This window comes from Cricetulus griseus (genome assembly GCF_003668045.3).
Source record: "Cricetulus griseus strain 17A/GY chromosome 1 unlocalized genomic scaffold, alternate assembly CriGri-PICRH-1.0 chr1_0, whole genome shotgun sequence".
NCBI lineage: Eukaryota > Metazoa > Chordata > Mammalia > Rodentia > Cricetidae > Cricetulus > Cricetulus griseus.
In genome coordinates this window covers 177,641,440-177,668,393 of record NW_023276806.1, presented here as the reverse complement: position 1 = coordinate 177,668,393, position 26,954 = coordinate 177,641,440, and the positions used below count along the sequence as shown (strand labels likewise).

At 38.1% G+C, this 26,954-nt stretch overlaps 1 protein-coding gene across 4 annotated transcripts in view; it reads left to right on the top strand.

Annotated features, from left to right (window-relative positions):
• Cacna2d1 (calcium voltage-gated channel auxiliary subunit alpha2delta 1) overlaps nt 1–26,954 on the top strand; it is a 423,872-nt gene that overhangs the window by 309,746 nt on the left and 87,172 nt on the right. For all 4 annotated transcript variants that reach the window (XR_003480718.2, XM_027393485.2, XM_027393486.2 and 1 more), the window contains 3 exons: nt 11,196–11,265; nt 13,358–13,408; nt 14,975–15,074. Coding sequence is in view for 3 of the 4 variants with exons in the window: in XM_027393485.2 (XP_027249286.1) it covers nt 11,196–11,265; nt 13,358–13,408; nt 14,975–15,074 (221 nt within the window). In the remaining variant the exon portion in view is untranslated. The remainder of the gene's footprint in view (nt 1–11,195; nt 11,266–13,357; nt 13,409–14,974; nt 15,075–26,954) is intronic.

Below are 26,954 nucleotides of genomic sequence, written 5' to 3'. Positions count from 1 at the left end.
TACCCTAACTTTAAATGTCAGCAGGCTTTCTCATCTACCAGATATGCATAAAAAGAAACTGTGAAAATCAATGCTTTCTGTCCTTTCTCTGTTTCCTATCTTTGTCATCCTTTTCCTCTACACCTTCCCTCCTCTTTTATTTGGAAGGTAGGTAGATTTCTATGCTATAATAGAAGGAAAATTATCCTGGGAGAGATTTTGATAGGATTCCTTAGTTGATAGGAACGTCATCTTACCCTTTGACTGTGTCATACTATAATTTTGCCTATTAGCTCATTGCCAACTTGAAATTTTTGAACAAGATGATCTCCAAAGTCCTCCCCAATGCTCCACCTTTGTGTCTGCGTGTTAGCTTCTGCTTCGTCCACAGCCTTCTTCTTCTTCTTTTTTTTTAAATTAGAAACAGGATTGTTTTACATGTCAATCCCAATTCCCTCTCCCTCTCCTCCTCCCCTACCACTCCCGATAACTAAAACCCTACCTATCACATATCCTTTGTGCTCCCCTGGATGGTGAGGCCTTTCATAGGGGGCCATCAGAGTCTATAGTATCCTTTGGGATAGGGCCTAGGCCCATCCCAATGTGTCTTGGCTCAGGGAGTATTCCTCTTTGTGGAATGGGCTCCCAAAGTCCACACCTATGCTAGGGATAAGTACTGAACTACTATAGGAGGTCCTGTAGATTTCCGAAGTTTCCTCCCTGAAACCCATGTTCCTGGGGTCTGAATCAGTCCCATGCTGGTATCCCAGCTAATAGTCTGGGGAGCAAGAGTTCCCAGATGTTCAGGTCAGCTGTGTCTGTGGGTTTCAGCAGCCTTGTCTGGACCCCTTTGCTCATCACTCATCCTTCTTTGCAACTGGATTCCAGTTCAATTCAGCCATAGCCTTCTTTTACACAATACTTAGAGCTAATTCCCTGGTTAACCACCAACCCATAACATAGATACTGTGCTGGTTACCAGTCTTGGGAGAAATTGGTCAACAGATTCAAAACTACAGCTACTATTCAGAAATCTTAATAGGAAATAAATTCTACTATATAGGGTACAACTGCAGTATGTGTTTTAATGAAGAGTAGAGAGAATTTTAGCTTGCCAAAAGAAATAATGAAGCTTCAGGTGTTGGATATGGCATACTGTTATATAATCTTTATATAACATGTACATATTCCAAAATATTATTCTTAATACCCATAAATAGATATAATTCTAGTGCTCATCGTAAAGTAAAAGAAAAATCCTAAAACAAAACAAAATGATTGGAGCTCATGTCAATGAGACATCCTCTTTGAATCCATGCTTGTTAGAAAATGCTTCATTTATAAACCCTTTCCTTTGCACTTCTTGACCGATATAAATTAAGTTTAAGCTGTCAAAACTTGTCTCATAGCTAAAACTTCGAATTCTTAAGCATCTGAAAAATAGTTGTTGGTACAACTATTTGTTTCACCTGTTAATATCTCCTGAAATTGTAACAATTGCAGCATTATATTGAGATTATAATTAGGAATCAGTGCCTCATTGAAATGGTAAAGTAGAAAGCACTTATCCTTTTTAGATAATTACTTTCTGTTACAAAAGGGAAAAAAACAGGAAATCCATTTCATATGACATTTATCACCTGTCTATTAGACACTTTAGCTACCCTTCCTTCCTGTTTGTTCATTTCAAAATTACAGAGAGAGAGAGAGAGAGAGAGAGAGAGAGAGAGAGAGAGAGAGAGAGAGATCCCATGCATGCTGCATAAATGTTAAACTCCTAGGAAACATTTCCTTGTTGTGAGTGCTGCATTAAACTGTAATAGAAGCTGTATAAGTATGTGGCCTGAGACTCTTTTTCCCCCATATGGATAGTCAATTTTTCATACATTATATATGACATTTTGTAAAAATAACCTGAGACTATTTTCAACCTAAAATAGCACATTACTAGATTTGAAGAATCTTTTCTTTAGTTTAATTGATGAAGGACCATTTGATGGTGTTCTAGAAACTGGGTAATATTGGAGCCTCTGCTTGTCTGTGGCTTCTAAAAGTGGTCCTACCAATGGTCCATTTTCTTCAATGATGCCTGATTCTTTTTTCTTTGTTTTTTCCTGTTTTTGCTTAGAGCTTTGTGAATGAACACATGGTTTAGATATAAATATATTTGACATCTGGTCATCACTATATAACTAATTTTTAAAAAAGATCTACTTTTTCACAATAATTATTAAATCCAATAGTCCATTGGGATTATTTGGGCTGCCAATTACAAAAAGAATTCAGATTTTTAGTTTGACATTATGGAAGTTTGTTCCTGCCTCCAATTGGATAGTAACACTGTGAGAGCTAGTCAATAGTGAGCACAGAGAACAATGTACCCCCTCCTTTCCGTGTCATGAGTGTGTTATCTCCTGTTTGCCAGCTAGTGCTAACCTGTGCTCATTTGTAAACAAGGGACTGTCATTTCCTTTCTCAGGTAACTTCTCAGAAACAACACAAAATATTTCATCTTGTATGAGTCTGAACCTAATTTAGTGTCCTCATGGTTACAGTCCCCCTTTTCCATGGCCATGTTCTTAGGTAAAAAGCCGGAGCTCTCCCAAGGAGGACACAGAATCCCTGCAGGTACCATCCTGTCCTGGCTGCCCACTGTGTGGGTCTGAACTTGCAGCACCTTGTTTCTTCCTTTCTGAAAACTAATCTAATTAAAATGTTAGGAGCCACACATCTCCACATGGAGATAGCAGTGCAGATCATTGAGTGATTAAGCAGAAAATAAATTAAGCCCGAGGCACTAATAGATTTCCTATGAAACCTGAGAAAAGAAGTAATTAGGACTAACATCATCAGAGAGGCTTATGAACTATAGATTAAAACTCAAGTAAAAGCAAAAAATCAAAATGGGCAAAGGCTTTCTGGAGAGAAGAAAAGTTTTCACATAAGGAAATGAGATGAACCAGTAATAGTGTGTGTTGGTGAGCGAGCAGTCTGGTTGCTGCAGGGACGGAGCTGTGTTAAGTCAATGGCTGCTAGTGGCCGAATATGAGACCTTGAACAGCACATGATTGTGTGTAGCTAGAACAGTACAGTTATTCTGGGTGTTTGATTGCTGTGTGTATCTTTCTAGGAGGAGGAAGTCTTAAAGGAACATACTCAGAATGCATTGCCAGGAAATGGCAAATGTGGAAATATAAAGACCTGAACAAAGAAAGGACCAAATAGCAATTAAGGAGACTTGTTGAATACAAAGGATGGGGACATATGAAAATTAATAAAAATATTAACGACTGACATAAGTGGTGGCCATATATTATACTTTGGGTGGAACTTGGACTATTGCAGCTGTTTGGTGAAAATATTGTCAGTGGTATATTCATCTGGGAACAAAATGATGAGTTCAGTTCTGAACAGCAAAGGTTGGTGGAAATAGCTCAACATACAGCTGAGCACATATATGAATACATGTGTCCTATGCTTCCCCAGCATCATATTCATCGCCTTGTATGCCTATCCCTTACCTAATCATGGTCACATTGACTCCCTGTGGCTCACTAGGCTGTTCAGGATCACTGTTCAACTAAGACTCTGGCCGCAGTTGAGCTGACTAAAGTGTTTCTCTCATTATTCATGGGGTAGAGAAGTTAAATAGTTGTTAATTTAAAAAGTGAGAGTTGTTTGTAGTTCGGCTGGCAGAAAGAACCCTCTCTCTAAAATATGTCAATGAATATTGCTAAACCCTTCATCTGTTTTAACTTCTAAAATATCTCTCATCCTGTTCTCTTTCCTTTTATGTATTATTAAATCCTCACACCTTATGCCATTTGTTTTTAGGTGCTCACAACCATCTTCGATGTGCTCTTCATTTTATGTTTGGTCCAGCTGATAAAAGAATTCAAAAACATTTTGTCTAGGACATGGAGACCCTATGCACTTCAGAGGTCAGGAATGAAAACATTCACAGAACTGTACCACCATCATCACCACCATCCAAGGAGTTTTATTGACTCATGAAATATGAAACTTTTTCTTGTAGAATTGTAATTTGCTTACACTTAAATCTTTAGCATAACTTACTAAAATGGGGGCATTTCATTGTCAGGGTTAGAATTTTCCCTTAGGTGGAACATAGCTAACATTATTTTCCAATAACTCTTCCCCTTCCATACTTCATAAAACTCTCTCTCTGTAATCTTGTCATTCTTGAGCTACTTAAATGATTAAATATGTATAAGCATTCTTTTTGTTGAATATTCTACTTAAACATAAAACTTACCACTTAACCACTACTTCTGCTGACAGCAAAGTTTCTACGTTCTGTGTGAAGATGTTTCATGTGGGCGCAATATATAATAGGACTTTTAAAAATTGTGGTGCTCTATCTTTAGACCCAGAGCCCTTTGTCTGTATTTGAGTTTATGTTAACTTGTTTACAGTAAGTGCGTGAAAAGGGGAAATACAGTGTTGACAACAAAGTCGTTCTCCTGATAATCCAGTGTCTTAGTCGGAACATCAAGTCTCATTGTTTAGAAACAAAATTTAAATTTAAAAACATTGGCTCAGTGGGAAAAGTGGCTTGCTATGCATATTGGACATGTGAGTTTGAAACCTAAGACATTTGTAAAAATGGAAGTAAAGACCCTATTCAACAAAGTTGTCCCATTACCTCCACATGAGTATTGTACCCACACATGCACACACACAAACAATAATAATAATAAAAAAATCATTATAGAGTAATAATTGTTTATAATTAAGTAATATATAATTGTTATAATAACAATTATATTACATATTATGGTTATTGTTGCATATTGCTCATAATAATGGCAATAATTATAATAATTATTATAAATTAAATTTTAAAATTTTTATAAAGGCTAGGCAAAAGAATTAAAACTGATAATATAAAAACCCTATTTTTAAGGTAGAACACTAAAAGAAAATCATCACACATATAAAAGAGACAAAAAAGAGGTCTAATAAAATGACTACAAAGTGATTTGTGATAAGGATGTGCTAATGTCCCTGTGAAAGACTAACATTGTTCACCCAGGGGCATTTGCCTCTCTCTGCTGTGCAGACCATCCAAAGACAACCACAGCCTGCATCCCAGTCTTCACCCTCACAGCAGCTCAGCCTGTATTGTGTAACTGTAGATAGCCTTTTCTTTCTTTAATGTAGCGTGTAACTAGTGTATTAAATCTCCTCTTCCTTTTTATAACTCTGTGTGTTTAAAAATTCTACATAGTGGGCTGGGAGAGAGGTGAGGAGGTGGTGGGAGGAGGCAGGAGGGCAGGAGGAGATGTGGACGGGAGAACTGTGGTTGGAATGTAAGATGAAATTTTTAAAAATAAAAAATAAATAAAAGAACTCACCTGGTCCTATGCCTCTCATCTACCACTGAAAATGAAAGGCACATAACACCTTCCATATACGAGCCCTTCCTAGATCAGTCTTTCTTTCATCCCCTTGGAGAATTTCAATTCTTCTGTATTGAAACAGCTATCCATTTTGTATTCTTTTAGAAATTATTTGGAATGCAGTCTAAACACTGAAATATAAGTAACCATGCTTGGAGACAGTTCATGATATGTTTCTATGCTCCATAGCTCCCAACACAGTTTCTTTCATGTCATGGAGAGTAGTAGGTATTAGGTTAAACTTTGTAAATTTTAGTACCAAGAATTAAGAGAAAATTCATAGTAGAATTTCAGAAAGAGAGTAGTATCCTTAGTAGGTCAAGCATCTTTTCATGACTTTCTTCACATATTGAAAACACATGTAGCTCCTACTCATAGACAATGCAACATCCCAATAAGTTTGTACATGAAGATGACAATCAGTGGTGTGTGGACTGCATGCAACTGTCTCCCTCACAGGATAAGACATTTACCTATTTGACAGTTTACCATGTAGCAGAAATCCTGTTATGGTCTCTGCCTTAATGATTTGTATCCAATGTAATACACAGTGACTGACTCTGTAAACAACTATAGTCATACTCTAATGTCGAAAAGCAGAATGAGAATTGCAGGGCACCCACTGATCCCCATTTTTTTATCAATTCCATCTAGGAGAAATCCTAATTTGAATAAAGCAAGTTTTGCTAATTAGCTTGTCTCAGTAGCAACATTCTGTGAAACTTCACCTTTGTCTAAAACAGTGTTCTACCTCAAGCAGAGTAATTGGGACTCAGTAACTTCCATAGCTTGTTCTTTTCTGGTGCAAGTTTTCTTGAACTCAAAGTTGCATTGGTATGAGCAAAATAGTGTTTCTGTAGACTATATCTACAGATTTTTTAGTACTTTAAACAACATTGGCAATCTGCAGTAGCTGGATTCCGGCTCTTTTATTCCAACGAATTCCTTTTATAAGTTAAATTATTTGAGATAGAGTTTTACTATACAGCCCTGCCTGACCTGTGAAGTCCAAAGTTCCCAAGTGCTGAGATTAAAGGCATGTGCCATTATGCCCAGATCAATGAATTTCTTATGTAAGCAATCCTATTTCTAAAATTTTATCTGGAAGTATTTCTTATCTCTAACAACTTCTACATCCTTCATAGGTTCCTAATATAGACTATTTCAGTCTCCTTTTTCTCAGGGGTAGCTTGCCCATTTGAAGACATCACTGCCTATAGAAAACTTGTTATTATAAAGAGTTTACAGACAACCATACTTACACACACACACACACACACACACACACACACACACACACACACACACACACACACGGGGAGGGGGGCGCGGGGGCGGGAGAAGAGAGTGGGAGAAGGAACTTCAACAAGAGAAGGATATGGGAAGTGAGAGGAAGATGAGAATGGGGAGTATTATAGAATAAACAATAGGAAAAAGAATAGAGTTTACTATTCTTGCAATCTGGCTACACCTATGGCAGAGGTAGCCTGCTGTTCACAAAACTGTGTCATCTGTTCCTATGTAAGAATACTTTTTCAAGTGATGACTTGACTTAGGACTTCATTTTTAAAAGCTCATCTGTGTCTGTGGTACCCAGAGTCAGTTCAAGTTAGGTCTTACAATAATAATCATAATAATTAATAATAATGATGATGATGATGCTGAAGGAAGTCTATCATTTCATGCCTTAGACTGTAATGACTTGGTTGTTCCTTCTCCACAATTATTTGCTGCCTTTTCTTGTTGTATGTCCATTGGTTTATGAGGCTTTGGAAGTCAAAGACTAAGAGAAACAATAACTCTGATTGTCCTAGATCCCTTTACAATTGCTTAGAGCAGTATTTATTTATTTGTTTGCTTATTTGACCTTTTATTTTGTTGTTGTTTGTTGCTTTTTTTTTTTTTTTGAGACAGGTGTCAGTGTGGAGGCCTGGAACTCACTATGCAAACCAAGCAAGCCTCAAACTCACAGCAGTTCCCTGCCTCTGCTTCCAAAGTGCTGAGCTCCAACACCACCACACTCAGCATAGATTAGTGTAGGGAGAGACCCTGGATACCTGTACCGCTGACCATGCCCGGTTGCTGATAATGAACAAGATCAAACAGGGAATAGTTTATTAACTGGTAATTTATTAAGATGGGATACTCACACTAGGAGCCAATAACCAGACTTGGCACTCCAAAAAGTCCAGTCCCAGATGCCTCCAAGACCTGGCCTGAACCCCGAGAGAGGAGAAGCAGTTCCCCTCCTCGATCTTTATCCTACCCCACTGTGTACCTGTGACCACACCAATTTGGGCGTGGTCAATGGTACATGTATATAGGGTCTCTCCCAACAGGGTAGAATTTATGATGCACATGATGAGTAATACCTAACATAGAGTCCTACTAACAAATAGCATTATTTTAAGAAGGCATGGGGTATTTGATATTATATGTTAAGGCATTTTCTGTAGTGATATTAATATAAATTCATCTTTCTATATTCTGAGTGTTTCCAAGTTAAATCAAAAACTAAAGAAGCCAGCCATTTTCTTTTCTACATCCTCTGGCACACTGAGTATATCTGAACCCATTTAAGAAGACTATTTTTTCCTCTACCCATTCTAGAGATGTGGTACAAACTAGGAGCTATGGAGAATCTATTTTGCAGTGATGACAACTATAAATTCTGTTGGGTGCATAAGATAAGTCAATTTGGGTCTCTTTCCTTTTTAAAGAACAAAAAGTCACAGTTGATTATGTTGTAATATTAGCATGTGCCTAATATTCTATAGGACATGATTGAGACAGGTGTCAGTGTGGAGGCCTGGAACTCACTATGCAAACCAAGCAAGCCATCTAAGATTAACAAGGTTATTATAATTTAATATTTTTTCCCTGAATGTAAATTATAGCCTTTTAATTTTCTGTGTCTTTAAATAAATGTGTAAATTTTATAGAGCATAATAATTCCTATCAGTAGATTTCACTTAGCAATCTTAATGAAAGCAAAAATCTCACATTAATGTTCTCTATAAAGAATTAAGAAACCTGAGGCTAAGGACCTGGTTTGGGAATTAGAACATATGCAAACATGAGGATTGACCAGAGTACAGATTTCCGGAAATCATGTGGTGGCCCTTGGGAATGTGATAATTAGGGAAAGTATTTTAAAAGCTCAGATCAATCTCTGTGAGTTCAAGTCCAGCCTGGTCTCCTGGCGAATGCCAGGATAGGCTCCAAAGCTACACAGAGAAACACTGTCTCAAAAAGCCAAAAAAAAAAAAAAAAAAAAGCTCATATCATTTTAATCAAGCAAAGTGATACATTACAGTTAAAAGGTAATGAATTTATAAACAGAGGCATTTCATTGAAACTTGTGTATTTTCTTTAAATTATTGTCATTTAGATATTAACTGATATTTTACAGGAATGGTTAAAAGGGAACTGATATATCTATCCTCATACTTGTTGCTTAAGTCTAAGACTACCACAAGGAAAAGTGTGGTATTTATATCCTTGATACTTTAGTTTGTAAGGATGAAAACTGAACAAATTTTAGATAAATAAATTCAATGGATGTTATTTTAACTATGTCAGTAATTGGTTCTTTGGGGATTGCTATATTTAAACTTACAGTTTATGTAAATGTGATTAGTCATTTGAAATGAATAAGTCATTTCATATTATAGCTTATGCATATGAAATTTCCCAGTCAAGAAGGGCTTCTTCAGCTGTGTGTGTATTTTGACATACTCTAATTGGCCAAATTATCTTAGTTGGATAATAAGCCCAGTTCTCACCAACTGTCTCCATAATTTCCATGATTTCTTAGTAAAGAAAATGAAGAAATGTATCATAGTGAATATGTCATCCAAATTAGGAGTTTTCTTGAGTCACATGTCTAGACAGTTTCAATGTATGGGACTTTGGCATCAAGCTGCTGTGCTGTTCATGAGCTAAGTTTACTTACCTTTTTTAGGCCCACACTGTGGGTGAAAGGTAAGACTTTTAGTGCACTGTGATCAGAGTAAGTGTCTACTTCATTGGAATAAGTATGAATCAATTACATTTCAAAATCAACATAATAAGCCAATAAGTTTTTAGTTTTAGTTTCTAGTTTCAGAAATACAATAAAGGTTTTGAAACAAATAGATCATTGACTTTCTGCTTGAATAAATCCACATCATTCAAATAAATTTTCAAAAAAAAATGTGTTTTTTTCTTTTAAAGAGTATTTCTGTTTATTACACGCAAAATAGTTGAAAGTGAAGTGGTATATCTACCCATGTTAGTTATTTCTAATACTACCACAAGGCAAAATGTGGTATTTCCATCACACTACCCTCATCTTGGTCCCTCTAAGTGCTTCAGGACCTCTCCCCCGATCTGTGCTCTCTTTCAACTTACTTTGTCCTGTTTCAACTTACTTTGGACTTTTCCTGTATACCCCATGGAGTCCAATTAGAATTGTACATACATGTGTGGGTGTGGATCCATCCACTTGAACATGGGCAAGCTACCAAGCCAGGTACTATGCCTCTGACGGAAACCAGCTCAACTCTTCTTCCCCTAGTAGGCCTCACCTGGAGCCTCACAAGCCTCTCCTATTCAATGCTAGACTGCTTATGACTTGATCATGAGCAAGGCTCACAACTAGAGACAGGCGGAGCTCCTGAGTGCAGCCGCCCTGTCATGTGTAGTACATGCTGCTTGGCGGCAATCCTCCCACCCTCTAGCTCTTACAAGCTTTGCATCACCTCTTCAGTGATGTTCCTTGAGCATTAGGGGGAGATGGTTTGGTAAAGATACTGAATTTGAGGCTTGGAAGTTCGCCATCACTTGTTCTCCACACTGGCAGGTTGTGCGTCTCTATATTAATGTCTGTCCGCTATAAACTAGCTTCTCTGATGAAGGATGAGAACTGCACCAAGCCAACAAGAATCTGTACTTACACAGCAGTTTGACACAGTTAATCACAGTTAACTTTAACTGTAGTTTAACCTCTTATTTATAATTTCAACCTGAAACATAAAACTTAAAGTTAGAAATAGAAATTGATAAATCATTTCAACAATATTCATCATTATTAAACATGTGACTATGAAGTATAGTGCTACTTTATGATAACAATCCAAGAAAACTATTTTTATGAGAGAAGATATCACTTTTTATCCCTGACTAACTTGGAAGTCCCTGTAGACCATGCTTGCTTTGAACTCAGAGCCTCTACCTTCCAAGTGCTAGAATCAAAGGCACTTGCCACCATGCCTGGTGAAAAACAGTCTTCTATTCAGTGACAGTTTGCATTGAATGAAAGCAGAATGAGCCACTAATTGAAAGCACCCCTTCCCTTAGCTGCACTTTCCCTGTCGAAGGAAATCGTCTAAGTTAGCTCCACACAAACTGCTGTGGCTGAAGCTTGTGTAGACAACATGAGAAGAAGGCTACATCCATTTCCTTTTGTACTGTTGTCTCACTTTCAACTTTTAAAAAGGAAAATATTGGTAACATAAAGATGTTATCTTGTATTTGAACATTCATATAGAAAGGTGGAATTTGGTTTGTTTGTATTTTGTGATCTTTAAGTTTTTTGTAAATTTTGTAGATCATACTATTACCCTCATGTGTGCTTGCTTGGGGGCAGGGAAGTCAAAGAGCAGCTTTCAATCGTCCCCATTTCTACCAGTCCTAGAGATGGCATCCAAATTGTCAGTCTTGGTAGGAACACCTAAACCAACAAAAGGCATCTTGTCAACCCAGTCATGCTTGTACTTGGACTTGATTTCTCTAATGCATTTTGTCTTTCAGCTTCTCCCTGGGTGGATAATAGTAGAACTCCAAACAAGATTGATTTGTATGATGTACGCAGAAGACCATGGTATGAATTTTTTTTTACTGTCCCTAAAGATGAGATCAATGAAATCATTTGTTAATATTGTGAGGGTAAACTTCTGCTTACTGGGATAGGTGTCATCTCCTTATATATAATGCTATGATATTTTCAGGATATAAATCTGATTCGTAACAAATGAAAATGATGAGTTTGGTTAGGGAATGATGGTGAACAATGTTGATATGATTTCCAGTCTTATGTTCAGTTGCAGCTTGCCAGTCTCTTTTAGCTGGTGGGGATTTCTGCAAGATTCTTACTTTGATTGGGGTAGAGCCCTAACCAAGAGTTGACATAGAGTCAGAGAGAATATGCTTCTGGCAGAAAACTAACGAGAACTGGCCCCAAGCTAAGAATGCTGCCTAAGTATATCCATATACTTCAGACTTGATTTTCCCCCAAAGGAGCTTTATTTGTTTGACAGTACTAAACTAATTCATCATCCTACAAAACATAAGAAAATATCAACACTGTGTTTGGGCTTACTGAAAAACAACTCTGAATTTTCATACCTTTTAATTATTGATTGTATTTTGAGAGCTTAAATTTGACATTTTTTAATGAGTTCACATATATAGCATGGTGCCTTGTACTCTTTTCATACTAATTTTTAACTACATATTGATGAAAAGAAATACTTAACATCATTTTAATGATGGATATATGCTTACTCAAGTAAGGAAATCCCTATTATTGAATTTTTGCATTGTGTCCAACTTCCTGCTGTAGTAACATAAATTCTATGCAACATGGTGATTGATTGAAAGAACATGTATTGATGACTTTTAAGTGTCCTGTTTAGTATCAAATAGCAGTTTACATAAACACAACCTTGAACAATAGTTACCAATATTACTATTATCCCTACAGTTAGATATTTAATGTAAGCAAATACCACTGTGTAACATAGTATTAAGAAATGATCATTTTATGGGAAATGTAGGAACAGCGTGTCAATCACCTAAAGCAGACACTGCCCTGATCTTTTCATCTTCCCACTGAGAAACACACTGGGACAGATGCTAACCAGAACTGTTAGATTCTAGACACGAGCTGAATTTTCTGCTGTGGGAAAAGAGAGGGACTCTGTCTATTGCCCTGCACAGAGAGTGCAGTGGATTACAGGCAGTACTCTGAAATTCTCCCTCCAGGCTAATTCCCAGCAGATAGTGGCTGTGCTCTAGGTGGTTGACAATGAACTGGCCTGCTTTCTGTCAGTGAGAAGTTGAGTCTTGATGCAGCCCTTCCTTCCAGGGAAGGCAGACACCTGATCCCCTTCATTATCTGTTCCCCTTCAGTCTCTGGCCAAGCAGTATATCTGTCTGTCTGCCTGCCTCACTGTCTCTCTCTCTCTCTCTCTCTCTCTCTCTCTCTCTCTCTCTCTCTCTCTCTCTCTCTCTCTCTCTCTCATATTAATCAGCTGCTCTCAAATTTATTTCTCCATAATCAGTTAACTTCCTGCCTAAATCTCCCCTAAGTATCTTTCCAATGCAGAGGGTCTTGTTCTGTAAGATGGTGTTGGATTTTAGAATTAACATTTGACCTGCTTCTCAGCATTATTCTTGGACACTGTAAAGTTTTGAGAGTTTTGGCTTTGAATTCTTAGTAATAACATTATCCAGTACCTGATCTGTTATTTAACTGGCCTGTTGTGATTCCTTTTATGTTCCCTTTTTTTCAAGTATCTCTTTGCATTTGGGAGTTCTTATGTAAAAATTTCAGTTTTTTGTCTATTACAGTGAAAAGGTCATAACTGGAATTTAGTATTTTCTTTCCTGATTAAAAAAATCCTTTTTGAAATTTTCACTGCTTATGTTAAATTTTGTGTCCATATTTTCCTATAAATATCTGGAAAGTATGCTTTAAAAGCCATAACTTGACCATCTCTAAGGGAATCTTAAATACATTTTTTTTCCAAGCTAACACTTCAGAATCTGTGTGAGACCATCATTTACTATGGTTATAATCGGAGAGGCCTTTGCTTTAACATGTCTTAACTTCAGAGATCTACGAACAATAGTACAGCAAATATCAGTGTTAGACACAGAGGAAAAGACACGTTTCTATGGTTCCGTTTCAGGTATATCCAGGGCGCTGCATCTCCCAAGGACATGCTTATTCTGGTGGATGTGTGAGTAGCTGATTATTTATTATCTATTTAGATCTGTAGCTCGGGAGACTTTTTTAGGTAATAGTAGTTTGTGGTGATTGCATGTGCAGACAATGAAGATGTTAACAATGGATCTCGGAGTAGGCTCAGGCAATAAAGTGCCTGTTGCAGAAGATGAAGAGCTGAGTTTATAGCTCCAGCATCTACATAAAAAAAAAATTAAAGAATGACAGGACAGTGGTTTGTGCTTGGATAAGGGAGAGAAGATCCCTGGAAGCTTGCTGACTAGACAATGCAAAGGGTCAGTTTGTCGCAGGATCACTGTGTGAGCCAGTCTTCAAGAAGATGCTAGAGAGTGGTAGAGGAAAATACTTGACATTGATCTCTGCCCTCTACATGTGCATGTGTGTGTACATGCGCACACACGGACACACATATGAACATCACACACACACATACACACCACATACACACATACTTACATCCCATACACATCACACACAGACATATGCACACACATCACATACACACAAACGTGCACACACTTATACATGTCACATGCACACAAGCATACACACTTATGCACACACATGAACACACAAACGTAGGTATGCACATGCAAATGTAGACACATAGATAACATTTTCATTGAAAATGAAAAAAATGCTATTTGTATCTGTATCAAAATGGAAAATTGTAACACTATTTTAAAATTATTTTTATTTCCATTTAACTTTAATTCTGAACAATATTAAAATATACAGTTAATAAAGCTCACAGTTCTTGTTTCTAAAAGAAGAAAGAAAAAGGAAATGTGACTTAGTTGGTGCTTAGCCATAAACAATTATATTGACTGGAAGGGATTTGGAACATGTTAACTTTTAGCAGTAGGACTTTTCAAGGGACACAATATATGAGAACAATTTCTGTAAGTGTTGATATTTTGTTTTATTAATTTGTTATATCGTTGCAAGTTAAAACCATATGAGAATCAGTATGCACTATTTTGCAGAAGTGGGAGTTAGTTGCCCAGAGATGGACCCTCCCTTTGGAAAGGTGTAAAAACAAGAGAAATGAAGAAACCCTGCAGGAACTGTTATTTGGTCTGTGGAGTGTAGCATTTGGCCACATACCTCATCACAGCTATGCAGCTCTGTTACTTTCTTTTATTCATTTTTTCTAGTGACTTTTATTTTTTAAATTAAAATGTAATTATATCATTTCTCCCCTTCTCTTTCTTCTCTTTAAACCTATACACTTGCTCTCTCTCAAATGTGTGGTCTCTATATCCTTAATTGTGGAAATAAGTGTCGATGTTTATATTCCTAAATACATCAATATATATAAATACCTAATACATACATATATAAATACAACCTGCTCAGCCTCTATGATATATATATATATATATATATAATATATATATATATATATATATGATTTCAGGGCTAACTACATTTAAAGACAAAATTATATTTGTATTTTCATGTAAATTATCCAGAAGCTAAAAAGATCATTTTCTTTCTTTATGAAGCTGTTTGCTAAATGAGTGGGGAGTAACACATGGACCCATTTGTCTGTTCATAGGAGTGGAAGTGTGAGCGGATTGACTCTGAAGCTCATCAGAACATCTGTTTCTGAAATGTTAGAGACCCTCTCGGATGATGATTTCGTGAATGTAGCTTCAGTGAGTATGGGTGGCTATTCTTCCCGAATTTCACCTACCTGTCTCCTCGGGACATTGGACACTGGGGTGTCCTGAGCTGGTGTAGGAATGGTACAAGCTGCCTTATGAGCTGTACTACACTATGCTTTCTGAGGTCCTTAGCATTGACATCTGTTGAAATGGTGAATGCTGAATGAAAAGCATTCCTCTCCTTTACTCTATGGAGCCTTCCACTCACAGGTACTAGACATCTGATGAAGTATCGTGTTGCAACATGATTGAACAGTTAATTGCTTGTTGCTGGTTATGCTCATTTTTTGCCTGGTCAGTTGACCTTGTTGCTTTGTGTTTTCCTAACAGAAGAAAAAAGAAGCAATCAAATTCCCTTGGAACCACCTTAGACCTTATTGTAGCTAGAAGTTGTAGGACTCAGTGTAAATGAAACAAGATGTGCCATGTGTCATTTTAATCTATGTAATTTAGGCAATGAATTTCATGGTCATTTTTTGGTGGATGAAATCTCATATTTGAAGTGGTTTTATTTATAGAGATGTGGTTGAAGGAAGGAGTGCATTTTGGTGACACTGTTGTGTATTGTAACAGTGAGAATGAATATGCCTCTAAGATCACTGGGGAGGAGGAAGCTAAAGTCTAAGTGTGACTGTCTCCCTTTCCTGGGATTGTGGGAAGCAGGAGATCACTATAGTTCTATAGTTTATTTGGAAGAGATCTCAGGACATAGCACTAGATAAAGAGTGAGGACTGAGGCAGGAAAAAGGAGAATCTAACTAGGAAATCAGACTAAAGTGAAAAATAAAAAAAATAATTTTACTTAGAAATTCTAGAAGCCACCTGGAATAGTCTTTTTAGAGTTGTCGAGCCCCAAACCCTGGGGAGCTGACATGTTAGGTACCAGCCCCCTCCACATGTAGGCAAGCAGACTAATGATCATATTCGAGTGGTCTAAAACATGAAAATTATAGATTCTGCAGGTTGGGAGCTGATCAGTGTCTTCCCTGGCCAATCAATGAATTAAAACTATGGAGATTCATATCATTAAAAAAAATAATAGCAATAGTAAAGCACAACATGGTACAGGAGAGTGGTGAGCTTCTAAAGTCTGTGTCAAAGTAGCAGTTTTTCAGTCTTTCCTCTAAAACCCATCCCAATATCCCTATACTCCTGCCAAACTCTACAACAGCATCAGTAGCTGGGTTGGTGTGATGCCCTAAACACTTTATCCAGACAGGCCTTTGAATCCATGGTTTCTATGTCTATTCAAACAGTGGATTTATAATCGTCTATTCATAGACATTACAAAAAGTGAAATTGTCGAATAAATTCCCTAATTCCCTGTCACTGTTATATTGCAGCAACTTCAATGACAATCTGTTTAAAAAAAAAAATATCGATTCTTTGGAATTAGGACCCAAAATAACCAGGCAGCAATACAGATACAGTTTTAATAAACACTTAAGGTAAGAATACCCCTCATTTCCACCACATGCACAGGCGGAGCAGAACACACCTCTACACTGCAGAGAGACAGTGTAAATGGAGCCTAAGTGAGGCTCTTTTAGTTATCTTGACTGGAGATTGGCTCTAACATTTACGCATTCTCTTTCTTGATTGAAGAAACAGTAGGTTAGTGTGAAGGCTTGATTTGTAGGCCGTGTTGATTTTTCATCATGAAAACGTGCCATGACAAATTTCAAACTACTAGCGCAAGGTTCAGGGGCCCTAGAAGTGCCTGAAAATTCAAGGATTGTTTTTCATGAGATGATGTCATCCTGACATGCATAGAACAGCATCTGCAAGCAGATTGTCCTTTCACTCTGGAGCCTTAGCTGCATAGTTAAAAGTGAATAGTCTATAGGGAGACAGCACAGTCAGGTCCTGTAAATGCTATGGACATGTGCCTATGGTTGGACTTCCTTCGATAAGGTTTGCCTCATGGGAATATGTAAACAGATTCCCATGGTAATCCAAGCAGTAGGTGAACTCTGAAGGTTAATAGTTCGTAATGTTGAAGAACCTGTGACTGGATACATGCTGATATTAAAGGAAGCAAAACTTTACTCCTTTCCTAAAGCGGCAGCATATAACAGTTTCTTACATTGGACTAAACTGGTCATTTACCATGCGATAACTGTATCAAGGCAGGTGGGAAAAAAGCCCTGCACTCTCCATTCTAAGTTACCCACTTTTCCTTTCCTATTTGTTGACTAATTCATGGGCCTATTTTATAACCATCGTCATTACCACAGACAGAGCTGGTACCTTCCAGTGGAAATCATTTTATCCTTGCACTGTCTAGTAAGTCACCAGGACATGAACTGTCTCTAGCAAATGTGGGGCTTTGTTCCATGCTTTATCCTCAGCTTCTTCTTCAACTCTGCCAAGTGGGCACGTGCGCGCACGCGGAGGGTTGGGGTGGTCTTCCAGTATTTTTCCTTCCAGGGCCAACCACCTAAGCTGCTTACTCCTCTTCAGAAAGACATGCATTTTCTTATCCTGGGAGATACATGTTTCTCTATGTCAAATTAACATGAAGTGCATTTTGCCTCAGGGTCTCTCCAAATCCACTCCCTATGTGTACTCCTGGCTTCTGATGCTTTACATTCAACAGACCTGCTTCTTCTGTTGAGTAGTCTTATGTTGTTGTTTTCCTGGCACAGACTGTACCTTTGCAGGTGGTGTATGTTGAGATGTGACATTTCTGTTGCCTAGAGCAATGAGAGAAGCTGGGATTAGATGATAAAGAGAGCAAATGTCATCTTTTGTTGTCTCTAGGATAAGAGAAGCCACTGCACTCTAATTGAAGGAATAGTTTATATCTATACAAACAGATATGGGCAGCCCACAGCACAGTGGCTTCAAGGGCATCACACGCCCACCTCCATGTCTATCCAGCCTGATGTTTGGATAGACACTATGGCTCTGTCACAGCTTTATACTTTGAGTCTCAGAACTAGAATCCTCATTCCTAGGACATTTTGACCATGGTAGGAATGGAGAATCATTTCAGGAAAATTTTCTGTGTTTCTTACTTTGGAAACAGTCTGCAATTGCCTGGTCCATGGGTACCAGTTTCTTTAGTGGAATTTAACAACCTCTCAGCACTTAGCTTTACAATTATTTTTGTTCTCATATCTTTCAAAGGCCAAGTGTGCCCCCTTCAATCTCCATTCTGCTGAAATTACCATAGCTGTATTTGTAGCATCATGATGGAAGTGTCAGAGCAGTCTTCTTGGCTCTAGTTATGTCCCGGAGACAAAGCCTCTTATTCACCAAGGCTTCTTTTTTTTTTTTTTTCCTATTGTGACTCTAACAAATTAGTCTCTGTAGGAATCTCATCTTGAGCATCTATTTACCAAAACTGATATCAAATAAGATTAGATTCCCTAGAAGCAGTCACTTGTGACACAGATTTAAGTTCAAATGCCTTATTTGGAAAGTAGCTCTGGAAAAGGCTGTTAGTGAAACGCAGAAATTAAAGTGCATTATTAGGTAGCACACTCCCTGGGAGTGGAGCTCATTCCTCCTGGGAACAGCATAGGGCCTATGAGTGTATGTTGAGATTTGACAACATACATGTGTGTATACAAAGGTAGTATACAAAGGCTCAGATTTTCAAAAGGGAAATATGCTCGTATGTGTAATAACTGTTCTGTGTGACATCAGTTCATGGGCATACACAGTTTGCCATGGGCAGTGCAAAGGTTAGGGTGTCACCATGGGCAGATGCATGTTACATTGACATGCTTGAAAATAAGGATGGCCACTAATAATATTTGCCTCATTAAGACAGTGAACATTGCTATCACTAAATCTAAGAGAAATTTCTGATGATGTCACTTTTGAATGGATATTATGCATTCAGCATTTGGCCAACAATTCAACAGCTGTTTTCCTAGGGGAAGAACACAGTTGGAGTCAATGCTGAGGTTCATACTGCCTACTAAGTTTTGTTTTTTTTTTTTTAATCATTGTTCTTCTAAAACCATTACAATCTTAGGCATATACTTTTATTGTTGCTGTTCTTGAGACTGAGTCTCAGAATATAGTCCATAGTGGCCTAGAAGTTTGCTATGTAGCTCATGCTAGCTTTGAATTCATGATTTATCTGCCCCAGCCTTCCAAGGTTTGCATTCATGTATCATGCCTGTCTGTATATTTTTCTGGAGGGGGGAGAAAAACATTTGAAATGACTTCTTAAGAGATATAATTACTGAAAAGCACAATTGTAAGACAGTTCCTCATCCTCTCTGTGCTCCAGGCTCATACAAACTTTACTGATGTCCCAAAACTACCTGCATCCTGATGTGTGTATCCCCATTGGTGTGCTTTGAGTATGTGAACTAGACCACATAAGAAAAAATAATCTTATTTGTAGTAAGATGAAGAACTAATATACATGAATACCTCATTTTAATTATGAAAACATTTCTTATATATTCTAATTAAAAGAAAAGATGATAGTGAAATGTGTAGACAATAAGCAATTATTTCAGGAAGACATTTGATTATTTGACAAAAGTCATATTGATTTCTAGCTATTCCAGTGAAATTTAATATTGGCTTTATTTCCTACATATGAGACAACATAACCACGCCTCCTAAGGGCTGGCTACAGGTGTGCCCGACCATGCCCATCAGCGTGTGGTCAAGGTGATGTCAGGGTGATGAGTGAGAGGTTTAAAGGGACAGACAAGGCACATGGTAGCTCTCTTTCCTTGCCGCTTTGGCATGCTCTGTCTTCCTGTTGGTTGGCATTTACTTATTAAAAGATAACCAGACCTTATGGGCTACGCATTAGTTATTCATCGTAATACTTATTAACCAAAAAAAGAGTGAAGTTTTCTACTGGCTAAATTGAACTCTTTGTTAAATATGTACCTTGTTTAATTTTATTGCTTTGGAATGATAATTTGAATATAATCATGACTTAAAGATGACTCTGTGCTTTTAAGTGATCATGTTCCAGAACGAGTTTTGATCTGCAGAAAATCTTTACAAATAAAATCAGTACTTAGAAGAGCCAAAGTGAGCCAGGCATGTTGGCAGATGCCTATAATTCCATCACACATCGGGTGAAGACAGTAGGATCCCCATGCATTTGTAGCCAGGCTAGTCTTCATAGTAAAACCTTATCATGAACATATTAGTTACAGTAATAAATATGATCTAAAGTGTCATTTAGTTTTTTAATTTTTGCTTTATACTTCAATTTACACACAAATGACAGATAATAATAGGTGTTTATATGTACATAGGTAGATAGATTTTCAGGCGGTGGTGGCGCATGCCTTTAATCTCAGCACTCAGGAGGCAGAGGCAGAGGCAGGTGGATCTTTGTGAGTTCAAGACCAGTCTGGTCTACAATAGCAAGTTCCGGGACAGTCTCCAAAGCCACAGAGAAACCCTGTCTCAGAAAAAAAAAAATTATAGATGAACGAGGAAAGGGTAGAAAGAATTCTAATAACTCTCTCAAGGAGGAAGACAGAGATGAAACACGGCCATTTTCATTTATTAATCTAGGGCTATAAAGAAAGTATGAGGCTGAATATTCAAGAAAAAATATAATTTTCTTACTTTACTGATACACTAAAACAAATTACAAAATAAAATACAAACACTTAAAATGAAAAAATATTTTTGTAGGTGCATATGCACATGTGTGCAAAGGTGTGTGGAGTTCAGAGAATGTCTATTACTATTATCCTTTCTTGGGTGCTGTCTCCCTATGTTGGTTTTGTTTTTCTTTTTGAGAACATGGTCTTTTACTGGCCTAGAACTTTACAAGTATCCTAAGCTAGTGGATTGGAAGCCCCAGCGATCTGTCAACCAGTAACCATAATGATGAAAGTCCAAATGTGTCATCAAAGTTTTAAAAATTGTAATATATTTATTAATTTCTTAGGAATTTCTTATAGTGCATTTTCATCCTCCTGTTTCCATCTCCTCCAAGACCTACCCCCCCAACCCCACCCAACCTCACATCTCCTTTTCTCCTTTTGGTAAAACCCACAGAATCCAACCTGCACTTGGGCTAGCAAGGCCATCAACTGAATTACTGAACCATATCCTATTTCCAAGAAACTCTTTTGAAAAGTATGTATCTATTTCTTTTTGAGAAAGATGCTTTCCACATATTTATAGAAGAATTACATAAGGAAATCTGCTATCCTGGGGTCCTGAAAATGTATGTGAACTGGATTATTATTTTATTTGTAGACAGACACCCATCTAAGTTATGCGGTTCTACCTGAGGCCATGTGTTGTCTTATGCATTACTTACATTACTTCCTTTAATTTTCATCTTTGGATCCTGTCACACTTCACAGTTTTACTTATGATTATATGCTATTGTCAGCCACACAAATCCATAATTAGCAGAAATTATTTTCTTAGCTACTGTGTTCTATATAAAACCTGTCTGCAATGGAAACATTAGGAGTCATCCTTCCGTAATATTTTGCTGAAGATAAACTATTATTTTTAGAAGTTAATCTCTTAATTCAATAGAATTTAACAGTTTAATAGCATGAAGAGTCTCAGGGAAAAAGGCTTTCTATTGTGTCATGTGCGGTGGGTAGTGTCTCTGTGTGGGTATGTCTGTATGTAGTATGTGTGTGTTCATGTTGCTGTCTCTGTGCCTGTGTTTCCATCTGTGTGTGCATTTGTGTGTGCCTGCATATATTGTTCAGTATGTGTCTGGGTGTGCCTCTGTCTGTTTGTGTGTGTCCATGTCTGTGTGTAGTAAGAGTATGTACATGTATGTATGTGATGTATGTGTTTCTATGTTTCTGTGCATATATCTATGTGGTGCATCTGTGTACTGTGTTAGTGTCTATATGTGATGTGTGTGTGTGTGTCTGTCTGTGTTGTGAGTGTGTATGTCTGTGTATATCTATGTGCTGTGTTTGTGTGTTCCTGTGCATGTATCTCTGTGTGTACATATGGGCTTGATATTTTTTCTCTCTGAAATTACTTGAAAGTCAACACTATGACTTACAGTTCATGTAGCTTCACCAAAGACTGATAACAAGGCACTGAGGAACCCTGGCAAAGACTCTCCATGGTCACTTTTCCCCCAAAGCACGTGGGTACCCAAAGACACATGATCCTAGAATGTTTTCATTCACTCGGAGACTTAAGATGCCAACTCCATTAGCGCTTTCCTATGGTTACCTGGAACCACTTGTCAGAAAGCTCAAGCTGCCTCTCGGTGTTAGGTTTACTAGTGAGTCTCCTTTCTATGTTTACTTAAGGTCATTTTTATGCCTGAGTCATGTGTAAGGTGTAAAAACTAAGGCCACTTCATTATTAAGTGTATTCTGCTGTCTGAAGGCTACTCTTTGTTGCAAAAAGGAAGCCTGCTGTTAGGCAAAGTATAAACACAGCACAATGCAGCTGCTTTCCCGTTAATCTAGTTATGTGCTTTGATAGGAGTAGTGGTAGATGATAGGAGCAGAAATTCTATCCCAGTATGCACTGATTTACAGGCAGAACTTCCAGTGTTGACACAGGGAGCTGAATTTGTTTATGAATGTGAGGGAGTGTGATGCTTTCGAGTCAAATGCTGCTACATAACCGGCGGGGGATGAAAGGAAAATTTGTGCTGATTGTGGGTGACATGTTCAAAGTTAGCAACCGAAGACTGTCCCGGTTTCCACTCAGCCAGCCGAATGCTTCCTGACTTATGAGTTAGAGCAGAACGTTAAGATTGTGTCTGGGACCTCAAATTCTTTTTCTTCCCAGAAGCTTTTGTAATTCATGGTCTTTATAAAATTCTGTCTTTGATTTCTCACTATAAAAAACAAACCACAACACATAAAGGCTGTAAGAAGTGGCTGAGAGGTTAAGAGGCATTCGCTCCCCTTGTAAAGCACTGGAGTTCAGCTTCCAGCACATAACAGCTCAAAGCCTCCAGGAACTAAATCTACAGATTGCTGATATCCTTTTCTGCCCCAGTGGCCATCCACACACAGGCACACAGACACACACACACATAAATAAAATAATAAAATCATATTGTTAAAAATAATCAAAAGAGGAATCCTTATCAGAGAGGGTTTTTTTTTTTTCCTTTTTCTTTAGAGAAACAGGTTCTTCCCCTTGTTCGGGTTGTAATCACTAAACATTTCTAGCAGTCACAAGCTATATATAAATTCTGGTGCAGCATTAGGGAAGATGAGCACCTACAAGTCCTGCTGAGAAGAGAAGGAAATGCTGTTCTAGTTGGAAACTTTCTCTTGATTTCCAAAACAAGCCTGGTTTCCCTGAGTAGAGGCCTCTACATGAGAAGGGCCTGTACTTGCCTTTCTAAATAAGTCATAGCAGTGGGCAAATATGACATTGGAAGGATTTCAGTAGTTTATTTTCCATCTTTGGAGAATCAAAGAGCTGGTACTTGGTCTCTGTTGAAAGAGGAATGGCAGGCTGTAAAGTCCCTGAGCCCAGCACAGTGGTGTTAGCATGTAGCAGAGCTCACATCTGGCTTAGTGCCTTTCTGCTCCCTCCCCTCAGACAGTTCTTGCTCTTAAAGGGGCTGCTGGAATTTTAGAGACATCAGGTAAAACTGGTTATGTGAGCATGGACAAGTTGCTTGAGGCTTTTACACTGGACAGTTTCCTTTTGTTTAAAGGGGAGACAATCACATTTAACTTCCTATAACATCATGAGTACAAAAAAATGCCACGTGTAAAGTATTTACAAGTTCCTATTCCTGTTCTAATGACCATCTTTTGACACTCCTCTTCTTCTCTATCAATGGCAGTTAGGCAACTGGTATGTTTGATACTGGTATGTTTCTTCAAGTCTATGCCTTAAAACAATATTCTCAAAAATGTGTATATTCCAGAGTAGTGAAGCGAGAGGTTCCTCTTTTGCTAGAAGTTTACATGGCAAAATAATTAAGACACTGTCTGGAGGAGAGGATGGGCAGGTGGCAGGCCACTCTCATGACAAGACAGCGACTTGTCTTCCTGGAATATCTGCCCTGAAGTAATCTCACTGCCTGTGTAGTGACCCCTGGTCCTCCTGTTTTCTCCCTGGGATAATTGGTGTTTGACTATCCTCTGCAAAGACGTTACTCCGGCAACTGCTACTGTTGTGAATAATAAACTGACTATCTCTGACCGAGAGGATTAGTTTTGCCTGTTATCTCTGAAACTTCAGGGAGCTAATTTGTAAGCTTACAGGTAGGGTACAACTTCAGGCCCTTCAGATTCCAAGAGCACAACGTGACCATTTGAGATCCACTGACATCTCAGGGGCGGGGCATGAGTTGTGCTGTCTGGGCAGATTCCACTTCTATGATGTTTGCATCCCCGTTTCTCTTTTCTGAAATATTTCTTACGTGTTCTAGGCAAGATCATGATCTTCTTGTCTTACTGTTTTTAGATTCAGTTTGGCATGGGATAATTTGTAAATTTTTTCATATAATTTGGAGTTAAAAGTGACAAATTTACAAATTTCAAAACACCTTTCAGAACAGTCTTTGAGCTCACAGCTCAATAAAATAAAAAATGTGTGGCCTGCCAAGAGAGGTTTGTGAGCGGTGAGATCTCAGCAAGTAATTCCATTTCACATCTGATGAAATACCCATCCATCTAGATTCAGCAAAAGTTTATGTTGCCCCATAGCTCATTTATGTCAATGAGCAGGCAGATTGTTTTTTTATGCCCCTGCTTCTTAATTGTGTGTGATCCAGCAATGTGAGCCTGGACCAGCAGTATGAACCTGGACCAGTAGTGTGGGTCTGGCCTAGCAGTGTGAACCTGGCCTGGCATGGTTAGAGGTGCAGAATCTTAAGCTCTGTCTCAGACTCACATTTAGCAACTCTTCCAAGTAATCCCCATACAATGGTTATGATGGCATCACTGATAATTGTGTGTACAAGAACAAGGTGCCAAACCCATTGTGGAAGAGGATGTCAGGACATCCATGCTTATTAAGGGGAGATGTTTAGCATCTATCTGAGGCTTCTAAATCATGTAACTCATGTCAGTCACTGTCTTAGATTTAAGATCTTGCTAAATCAGCCTTTTAAAACTTGGTTACTTTTACTCCATAGCCATTAGTCTTGGTATATGAAGTTGCTTTCCTATGACTTGTCCAAATACTTGACAAGAAACAAGGTCAGGTTTCTATTGAAGCTCACTGAGGAGACATGTGGTCCATTGTGGTCAAATGGCAAGATGAGTGGAGCTGCTTCTCAGTCTGTGGCAACAGGAACTGCAGATTCTTGTTCTCATCTCAGTTCAGTTTTATGCTGAACTGAGATGTTGTTAAAATAGGACTGTTGCTGGCTCATTTGGAAGCCTTGGCAACTAGGAAAAGGCTCCATGTATTTCACTACTTATTTGTTATTTGTTTATTCTCCTAAATTTGAGTATAAAAAATGACTGGAGATGGCTTGAGCAATACTTATTAGCTTGTTTAAATTTGCGTATTTTTCTCAATTATTTAGTAGAATAAAATTCAAATGAACTTATAATACAAATAGCTGCTACAGGTATTTATTAGTAGAACCCACAGACTTTTTTTTTTACTAGTAAATGAAAAATAACCCCATTTCAGCAAATTCCTAAGGAAATAAAAATCATGTTGACATTTTGGATGAATATAGCACAACCTGAAAGTCAAGGACTTAGGCATGGATTTTTTTTTTCTTTTTACAATTTTGAAAAGCAAGCTCCTCATCATAAAATGACATTTTGCTTGTTTTTGTATTCCTCCCAGGTGTAAGGACTGCCATTTGTTTTTGCCCACAATTGTTTAATCATTTTAATGTTTAGTTTATTTGTCCATGCTTCCAGCATCCTTCCAATCACATTTCAAAACAGACCTGTAAAATTTCCCCCAGCCCTGACTCTGTGCTTCATCGATAATTGCTTCTATAGCTGTTTTTGTTAACTTGTACATAAACATGCTGTTTGTTTCTCAAACACATATGTGACCTCAGTGGAACTGAGTTCAATCCAGTCCCTTCAGACCTTGTTCCTCTTGTCAGCTGCTTTTGCTGGTCCCAGGTGCCTTTCATACTCTCATTGGACATGTTAATAGTGTTGCTTAGAAAGTGTTTCTCCCTGCTCTGGGGTGTCTTAGAGACACTCCCGGGTTAGAGATGAACTCTGCTTGACTGGATGTGCACCATGGTGCTTCCATTCTTACCTGCATATCCCCCACACACAGACGTTCAGCCCCTTGCTCAGATACCTCTCTGCCACCTCCTGGACAAGCCTGATGGGAATTCCTGTGCAGTTATTCTGCCTTGCTATTCTGTCCCTCCATTTCATGACACTTTTCTTTATGGCATTTCTCTCCAACTGGTATGTTATAAATATTTGTTCTTTGCTTATTTTCTATATTCTCTTTCCTCTACCAGAGCCTATGCTTCTAGGACTTCAAAATGTCTCAATTTGGTTATACATTTTGTAAGGCTGAGTTTATTCTCCAGAGTCCATGTATAGGTTGTTGAAGAGAAACAACTCACAGTTCTCCTTTGACCTTCACGGCTGCACCATAGCATGCATGGTCTCTCTCTCTCTCTCTCTCTCTCTCTCTCTCTCTCTCTCTCTCTCTCTCTCTCTCTCTCACACACACACACACACACACACACACACAGAGAGAGAGAGAGAGAGAGCTCCCCCCACACACATGCAAACACATTTAAATTAAGACACTATTCTATTCAGCTGTTTCAAAGCACTTACCAGCCACTGTGCTCAAATACTAGTTATTGTCAGTTGTAACATATGGTGCAAGTTGTCTGGATTTTATAGAAGATTTCAGTCACTTACAAGTTAAATGTGCTTTCCTGTGTGGCCACAGTCGTCCTCATCCATGTTATCAGCATTGCAGTGCGTCTACATTGTGACTTGTGTGATGTGT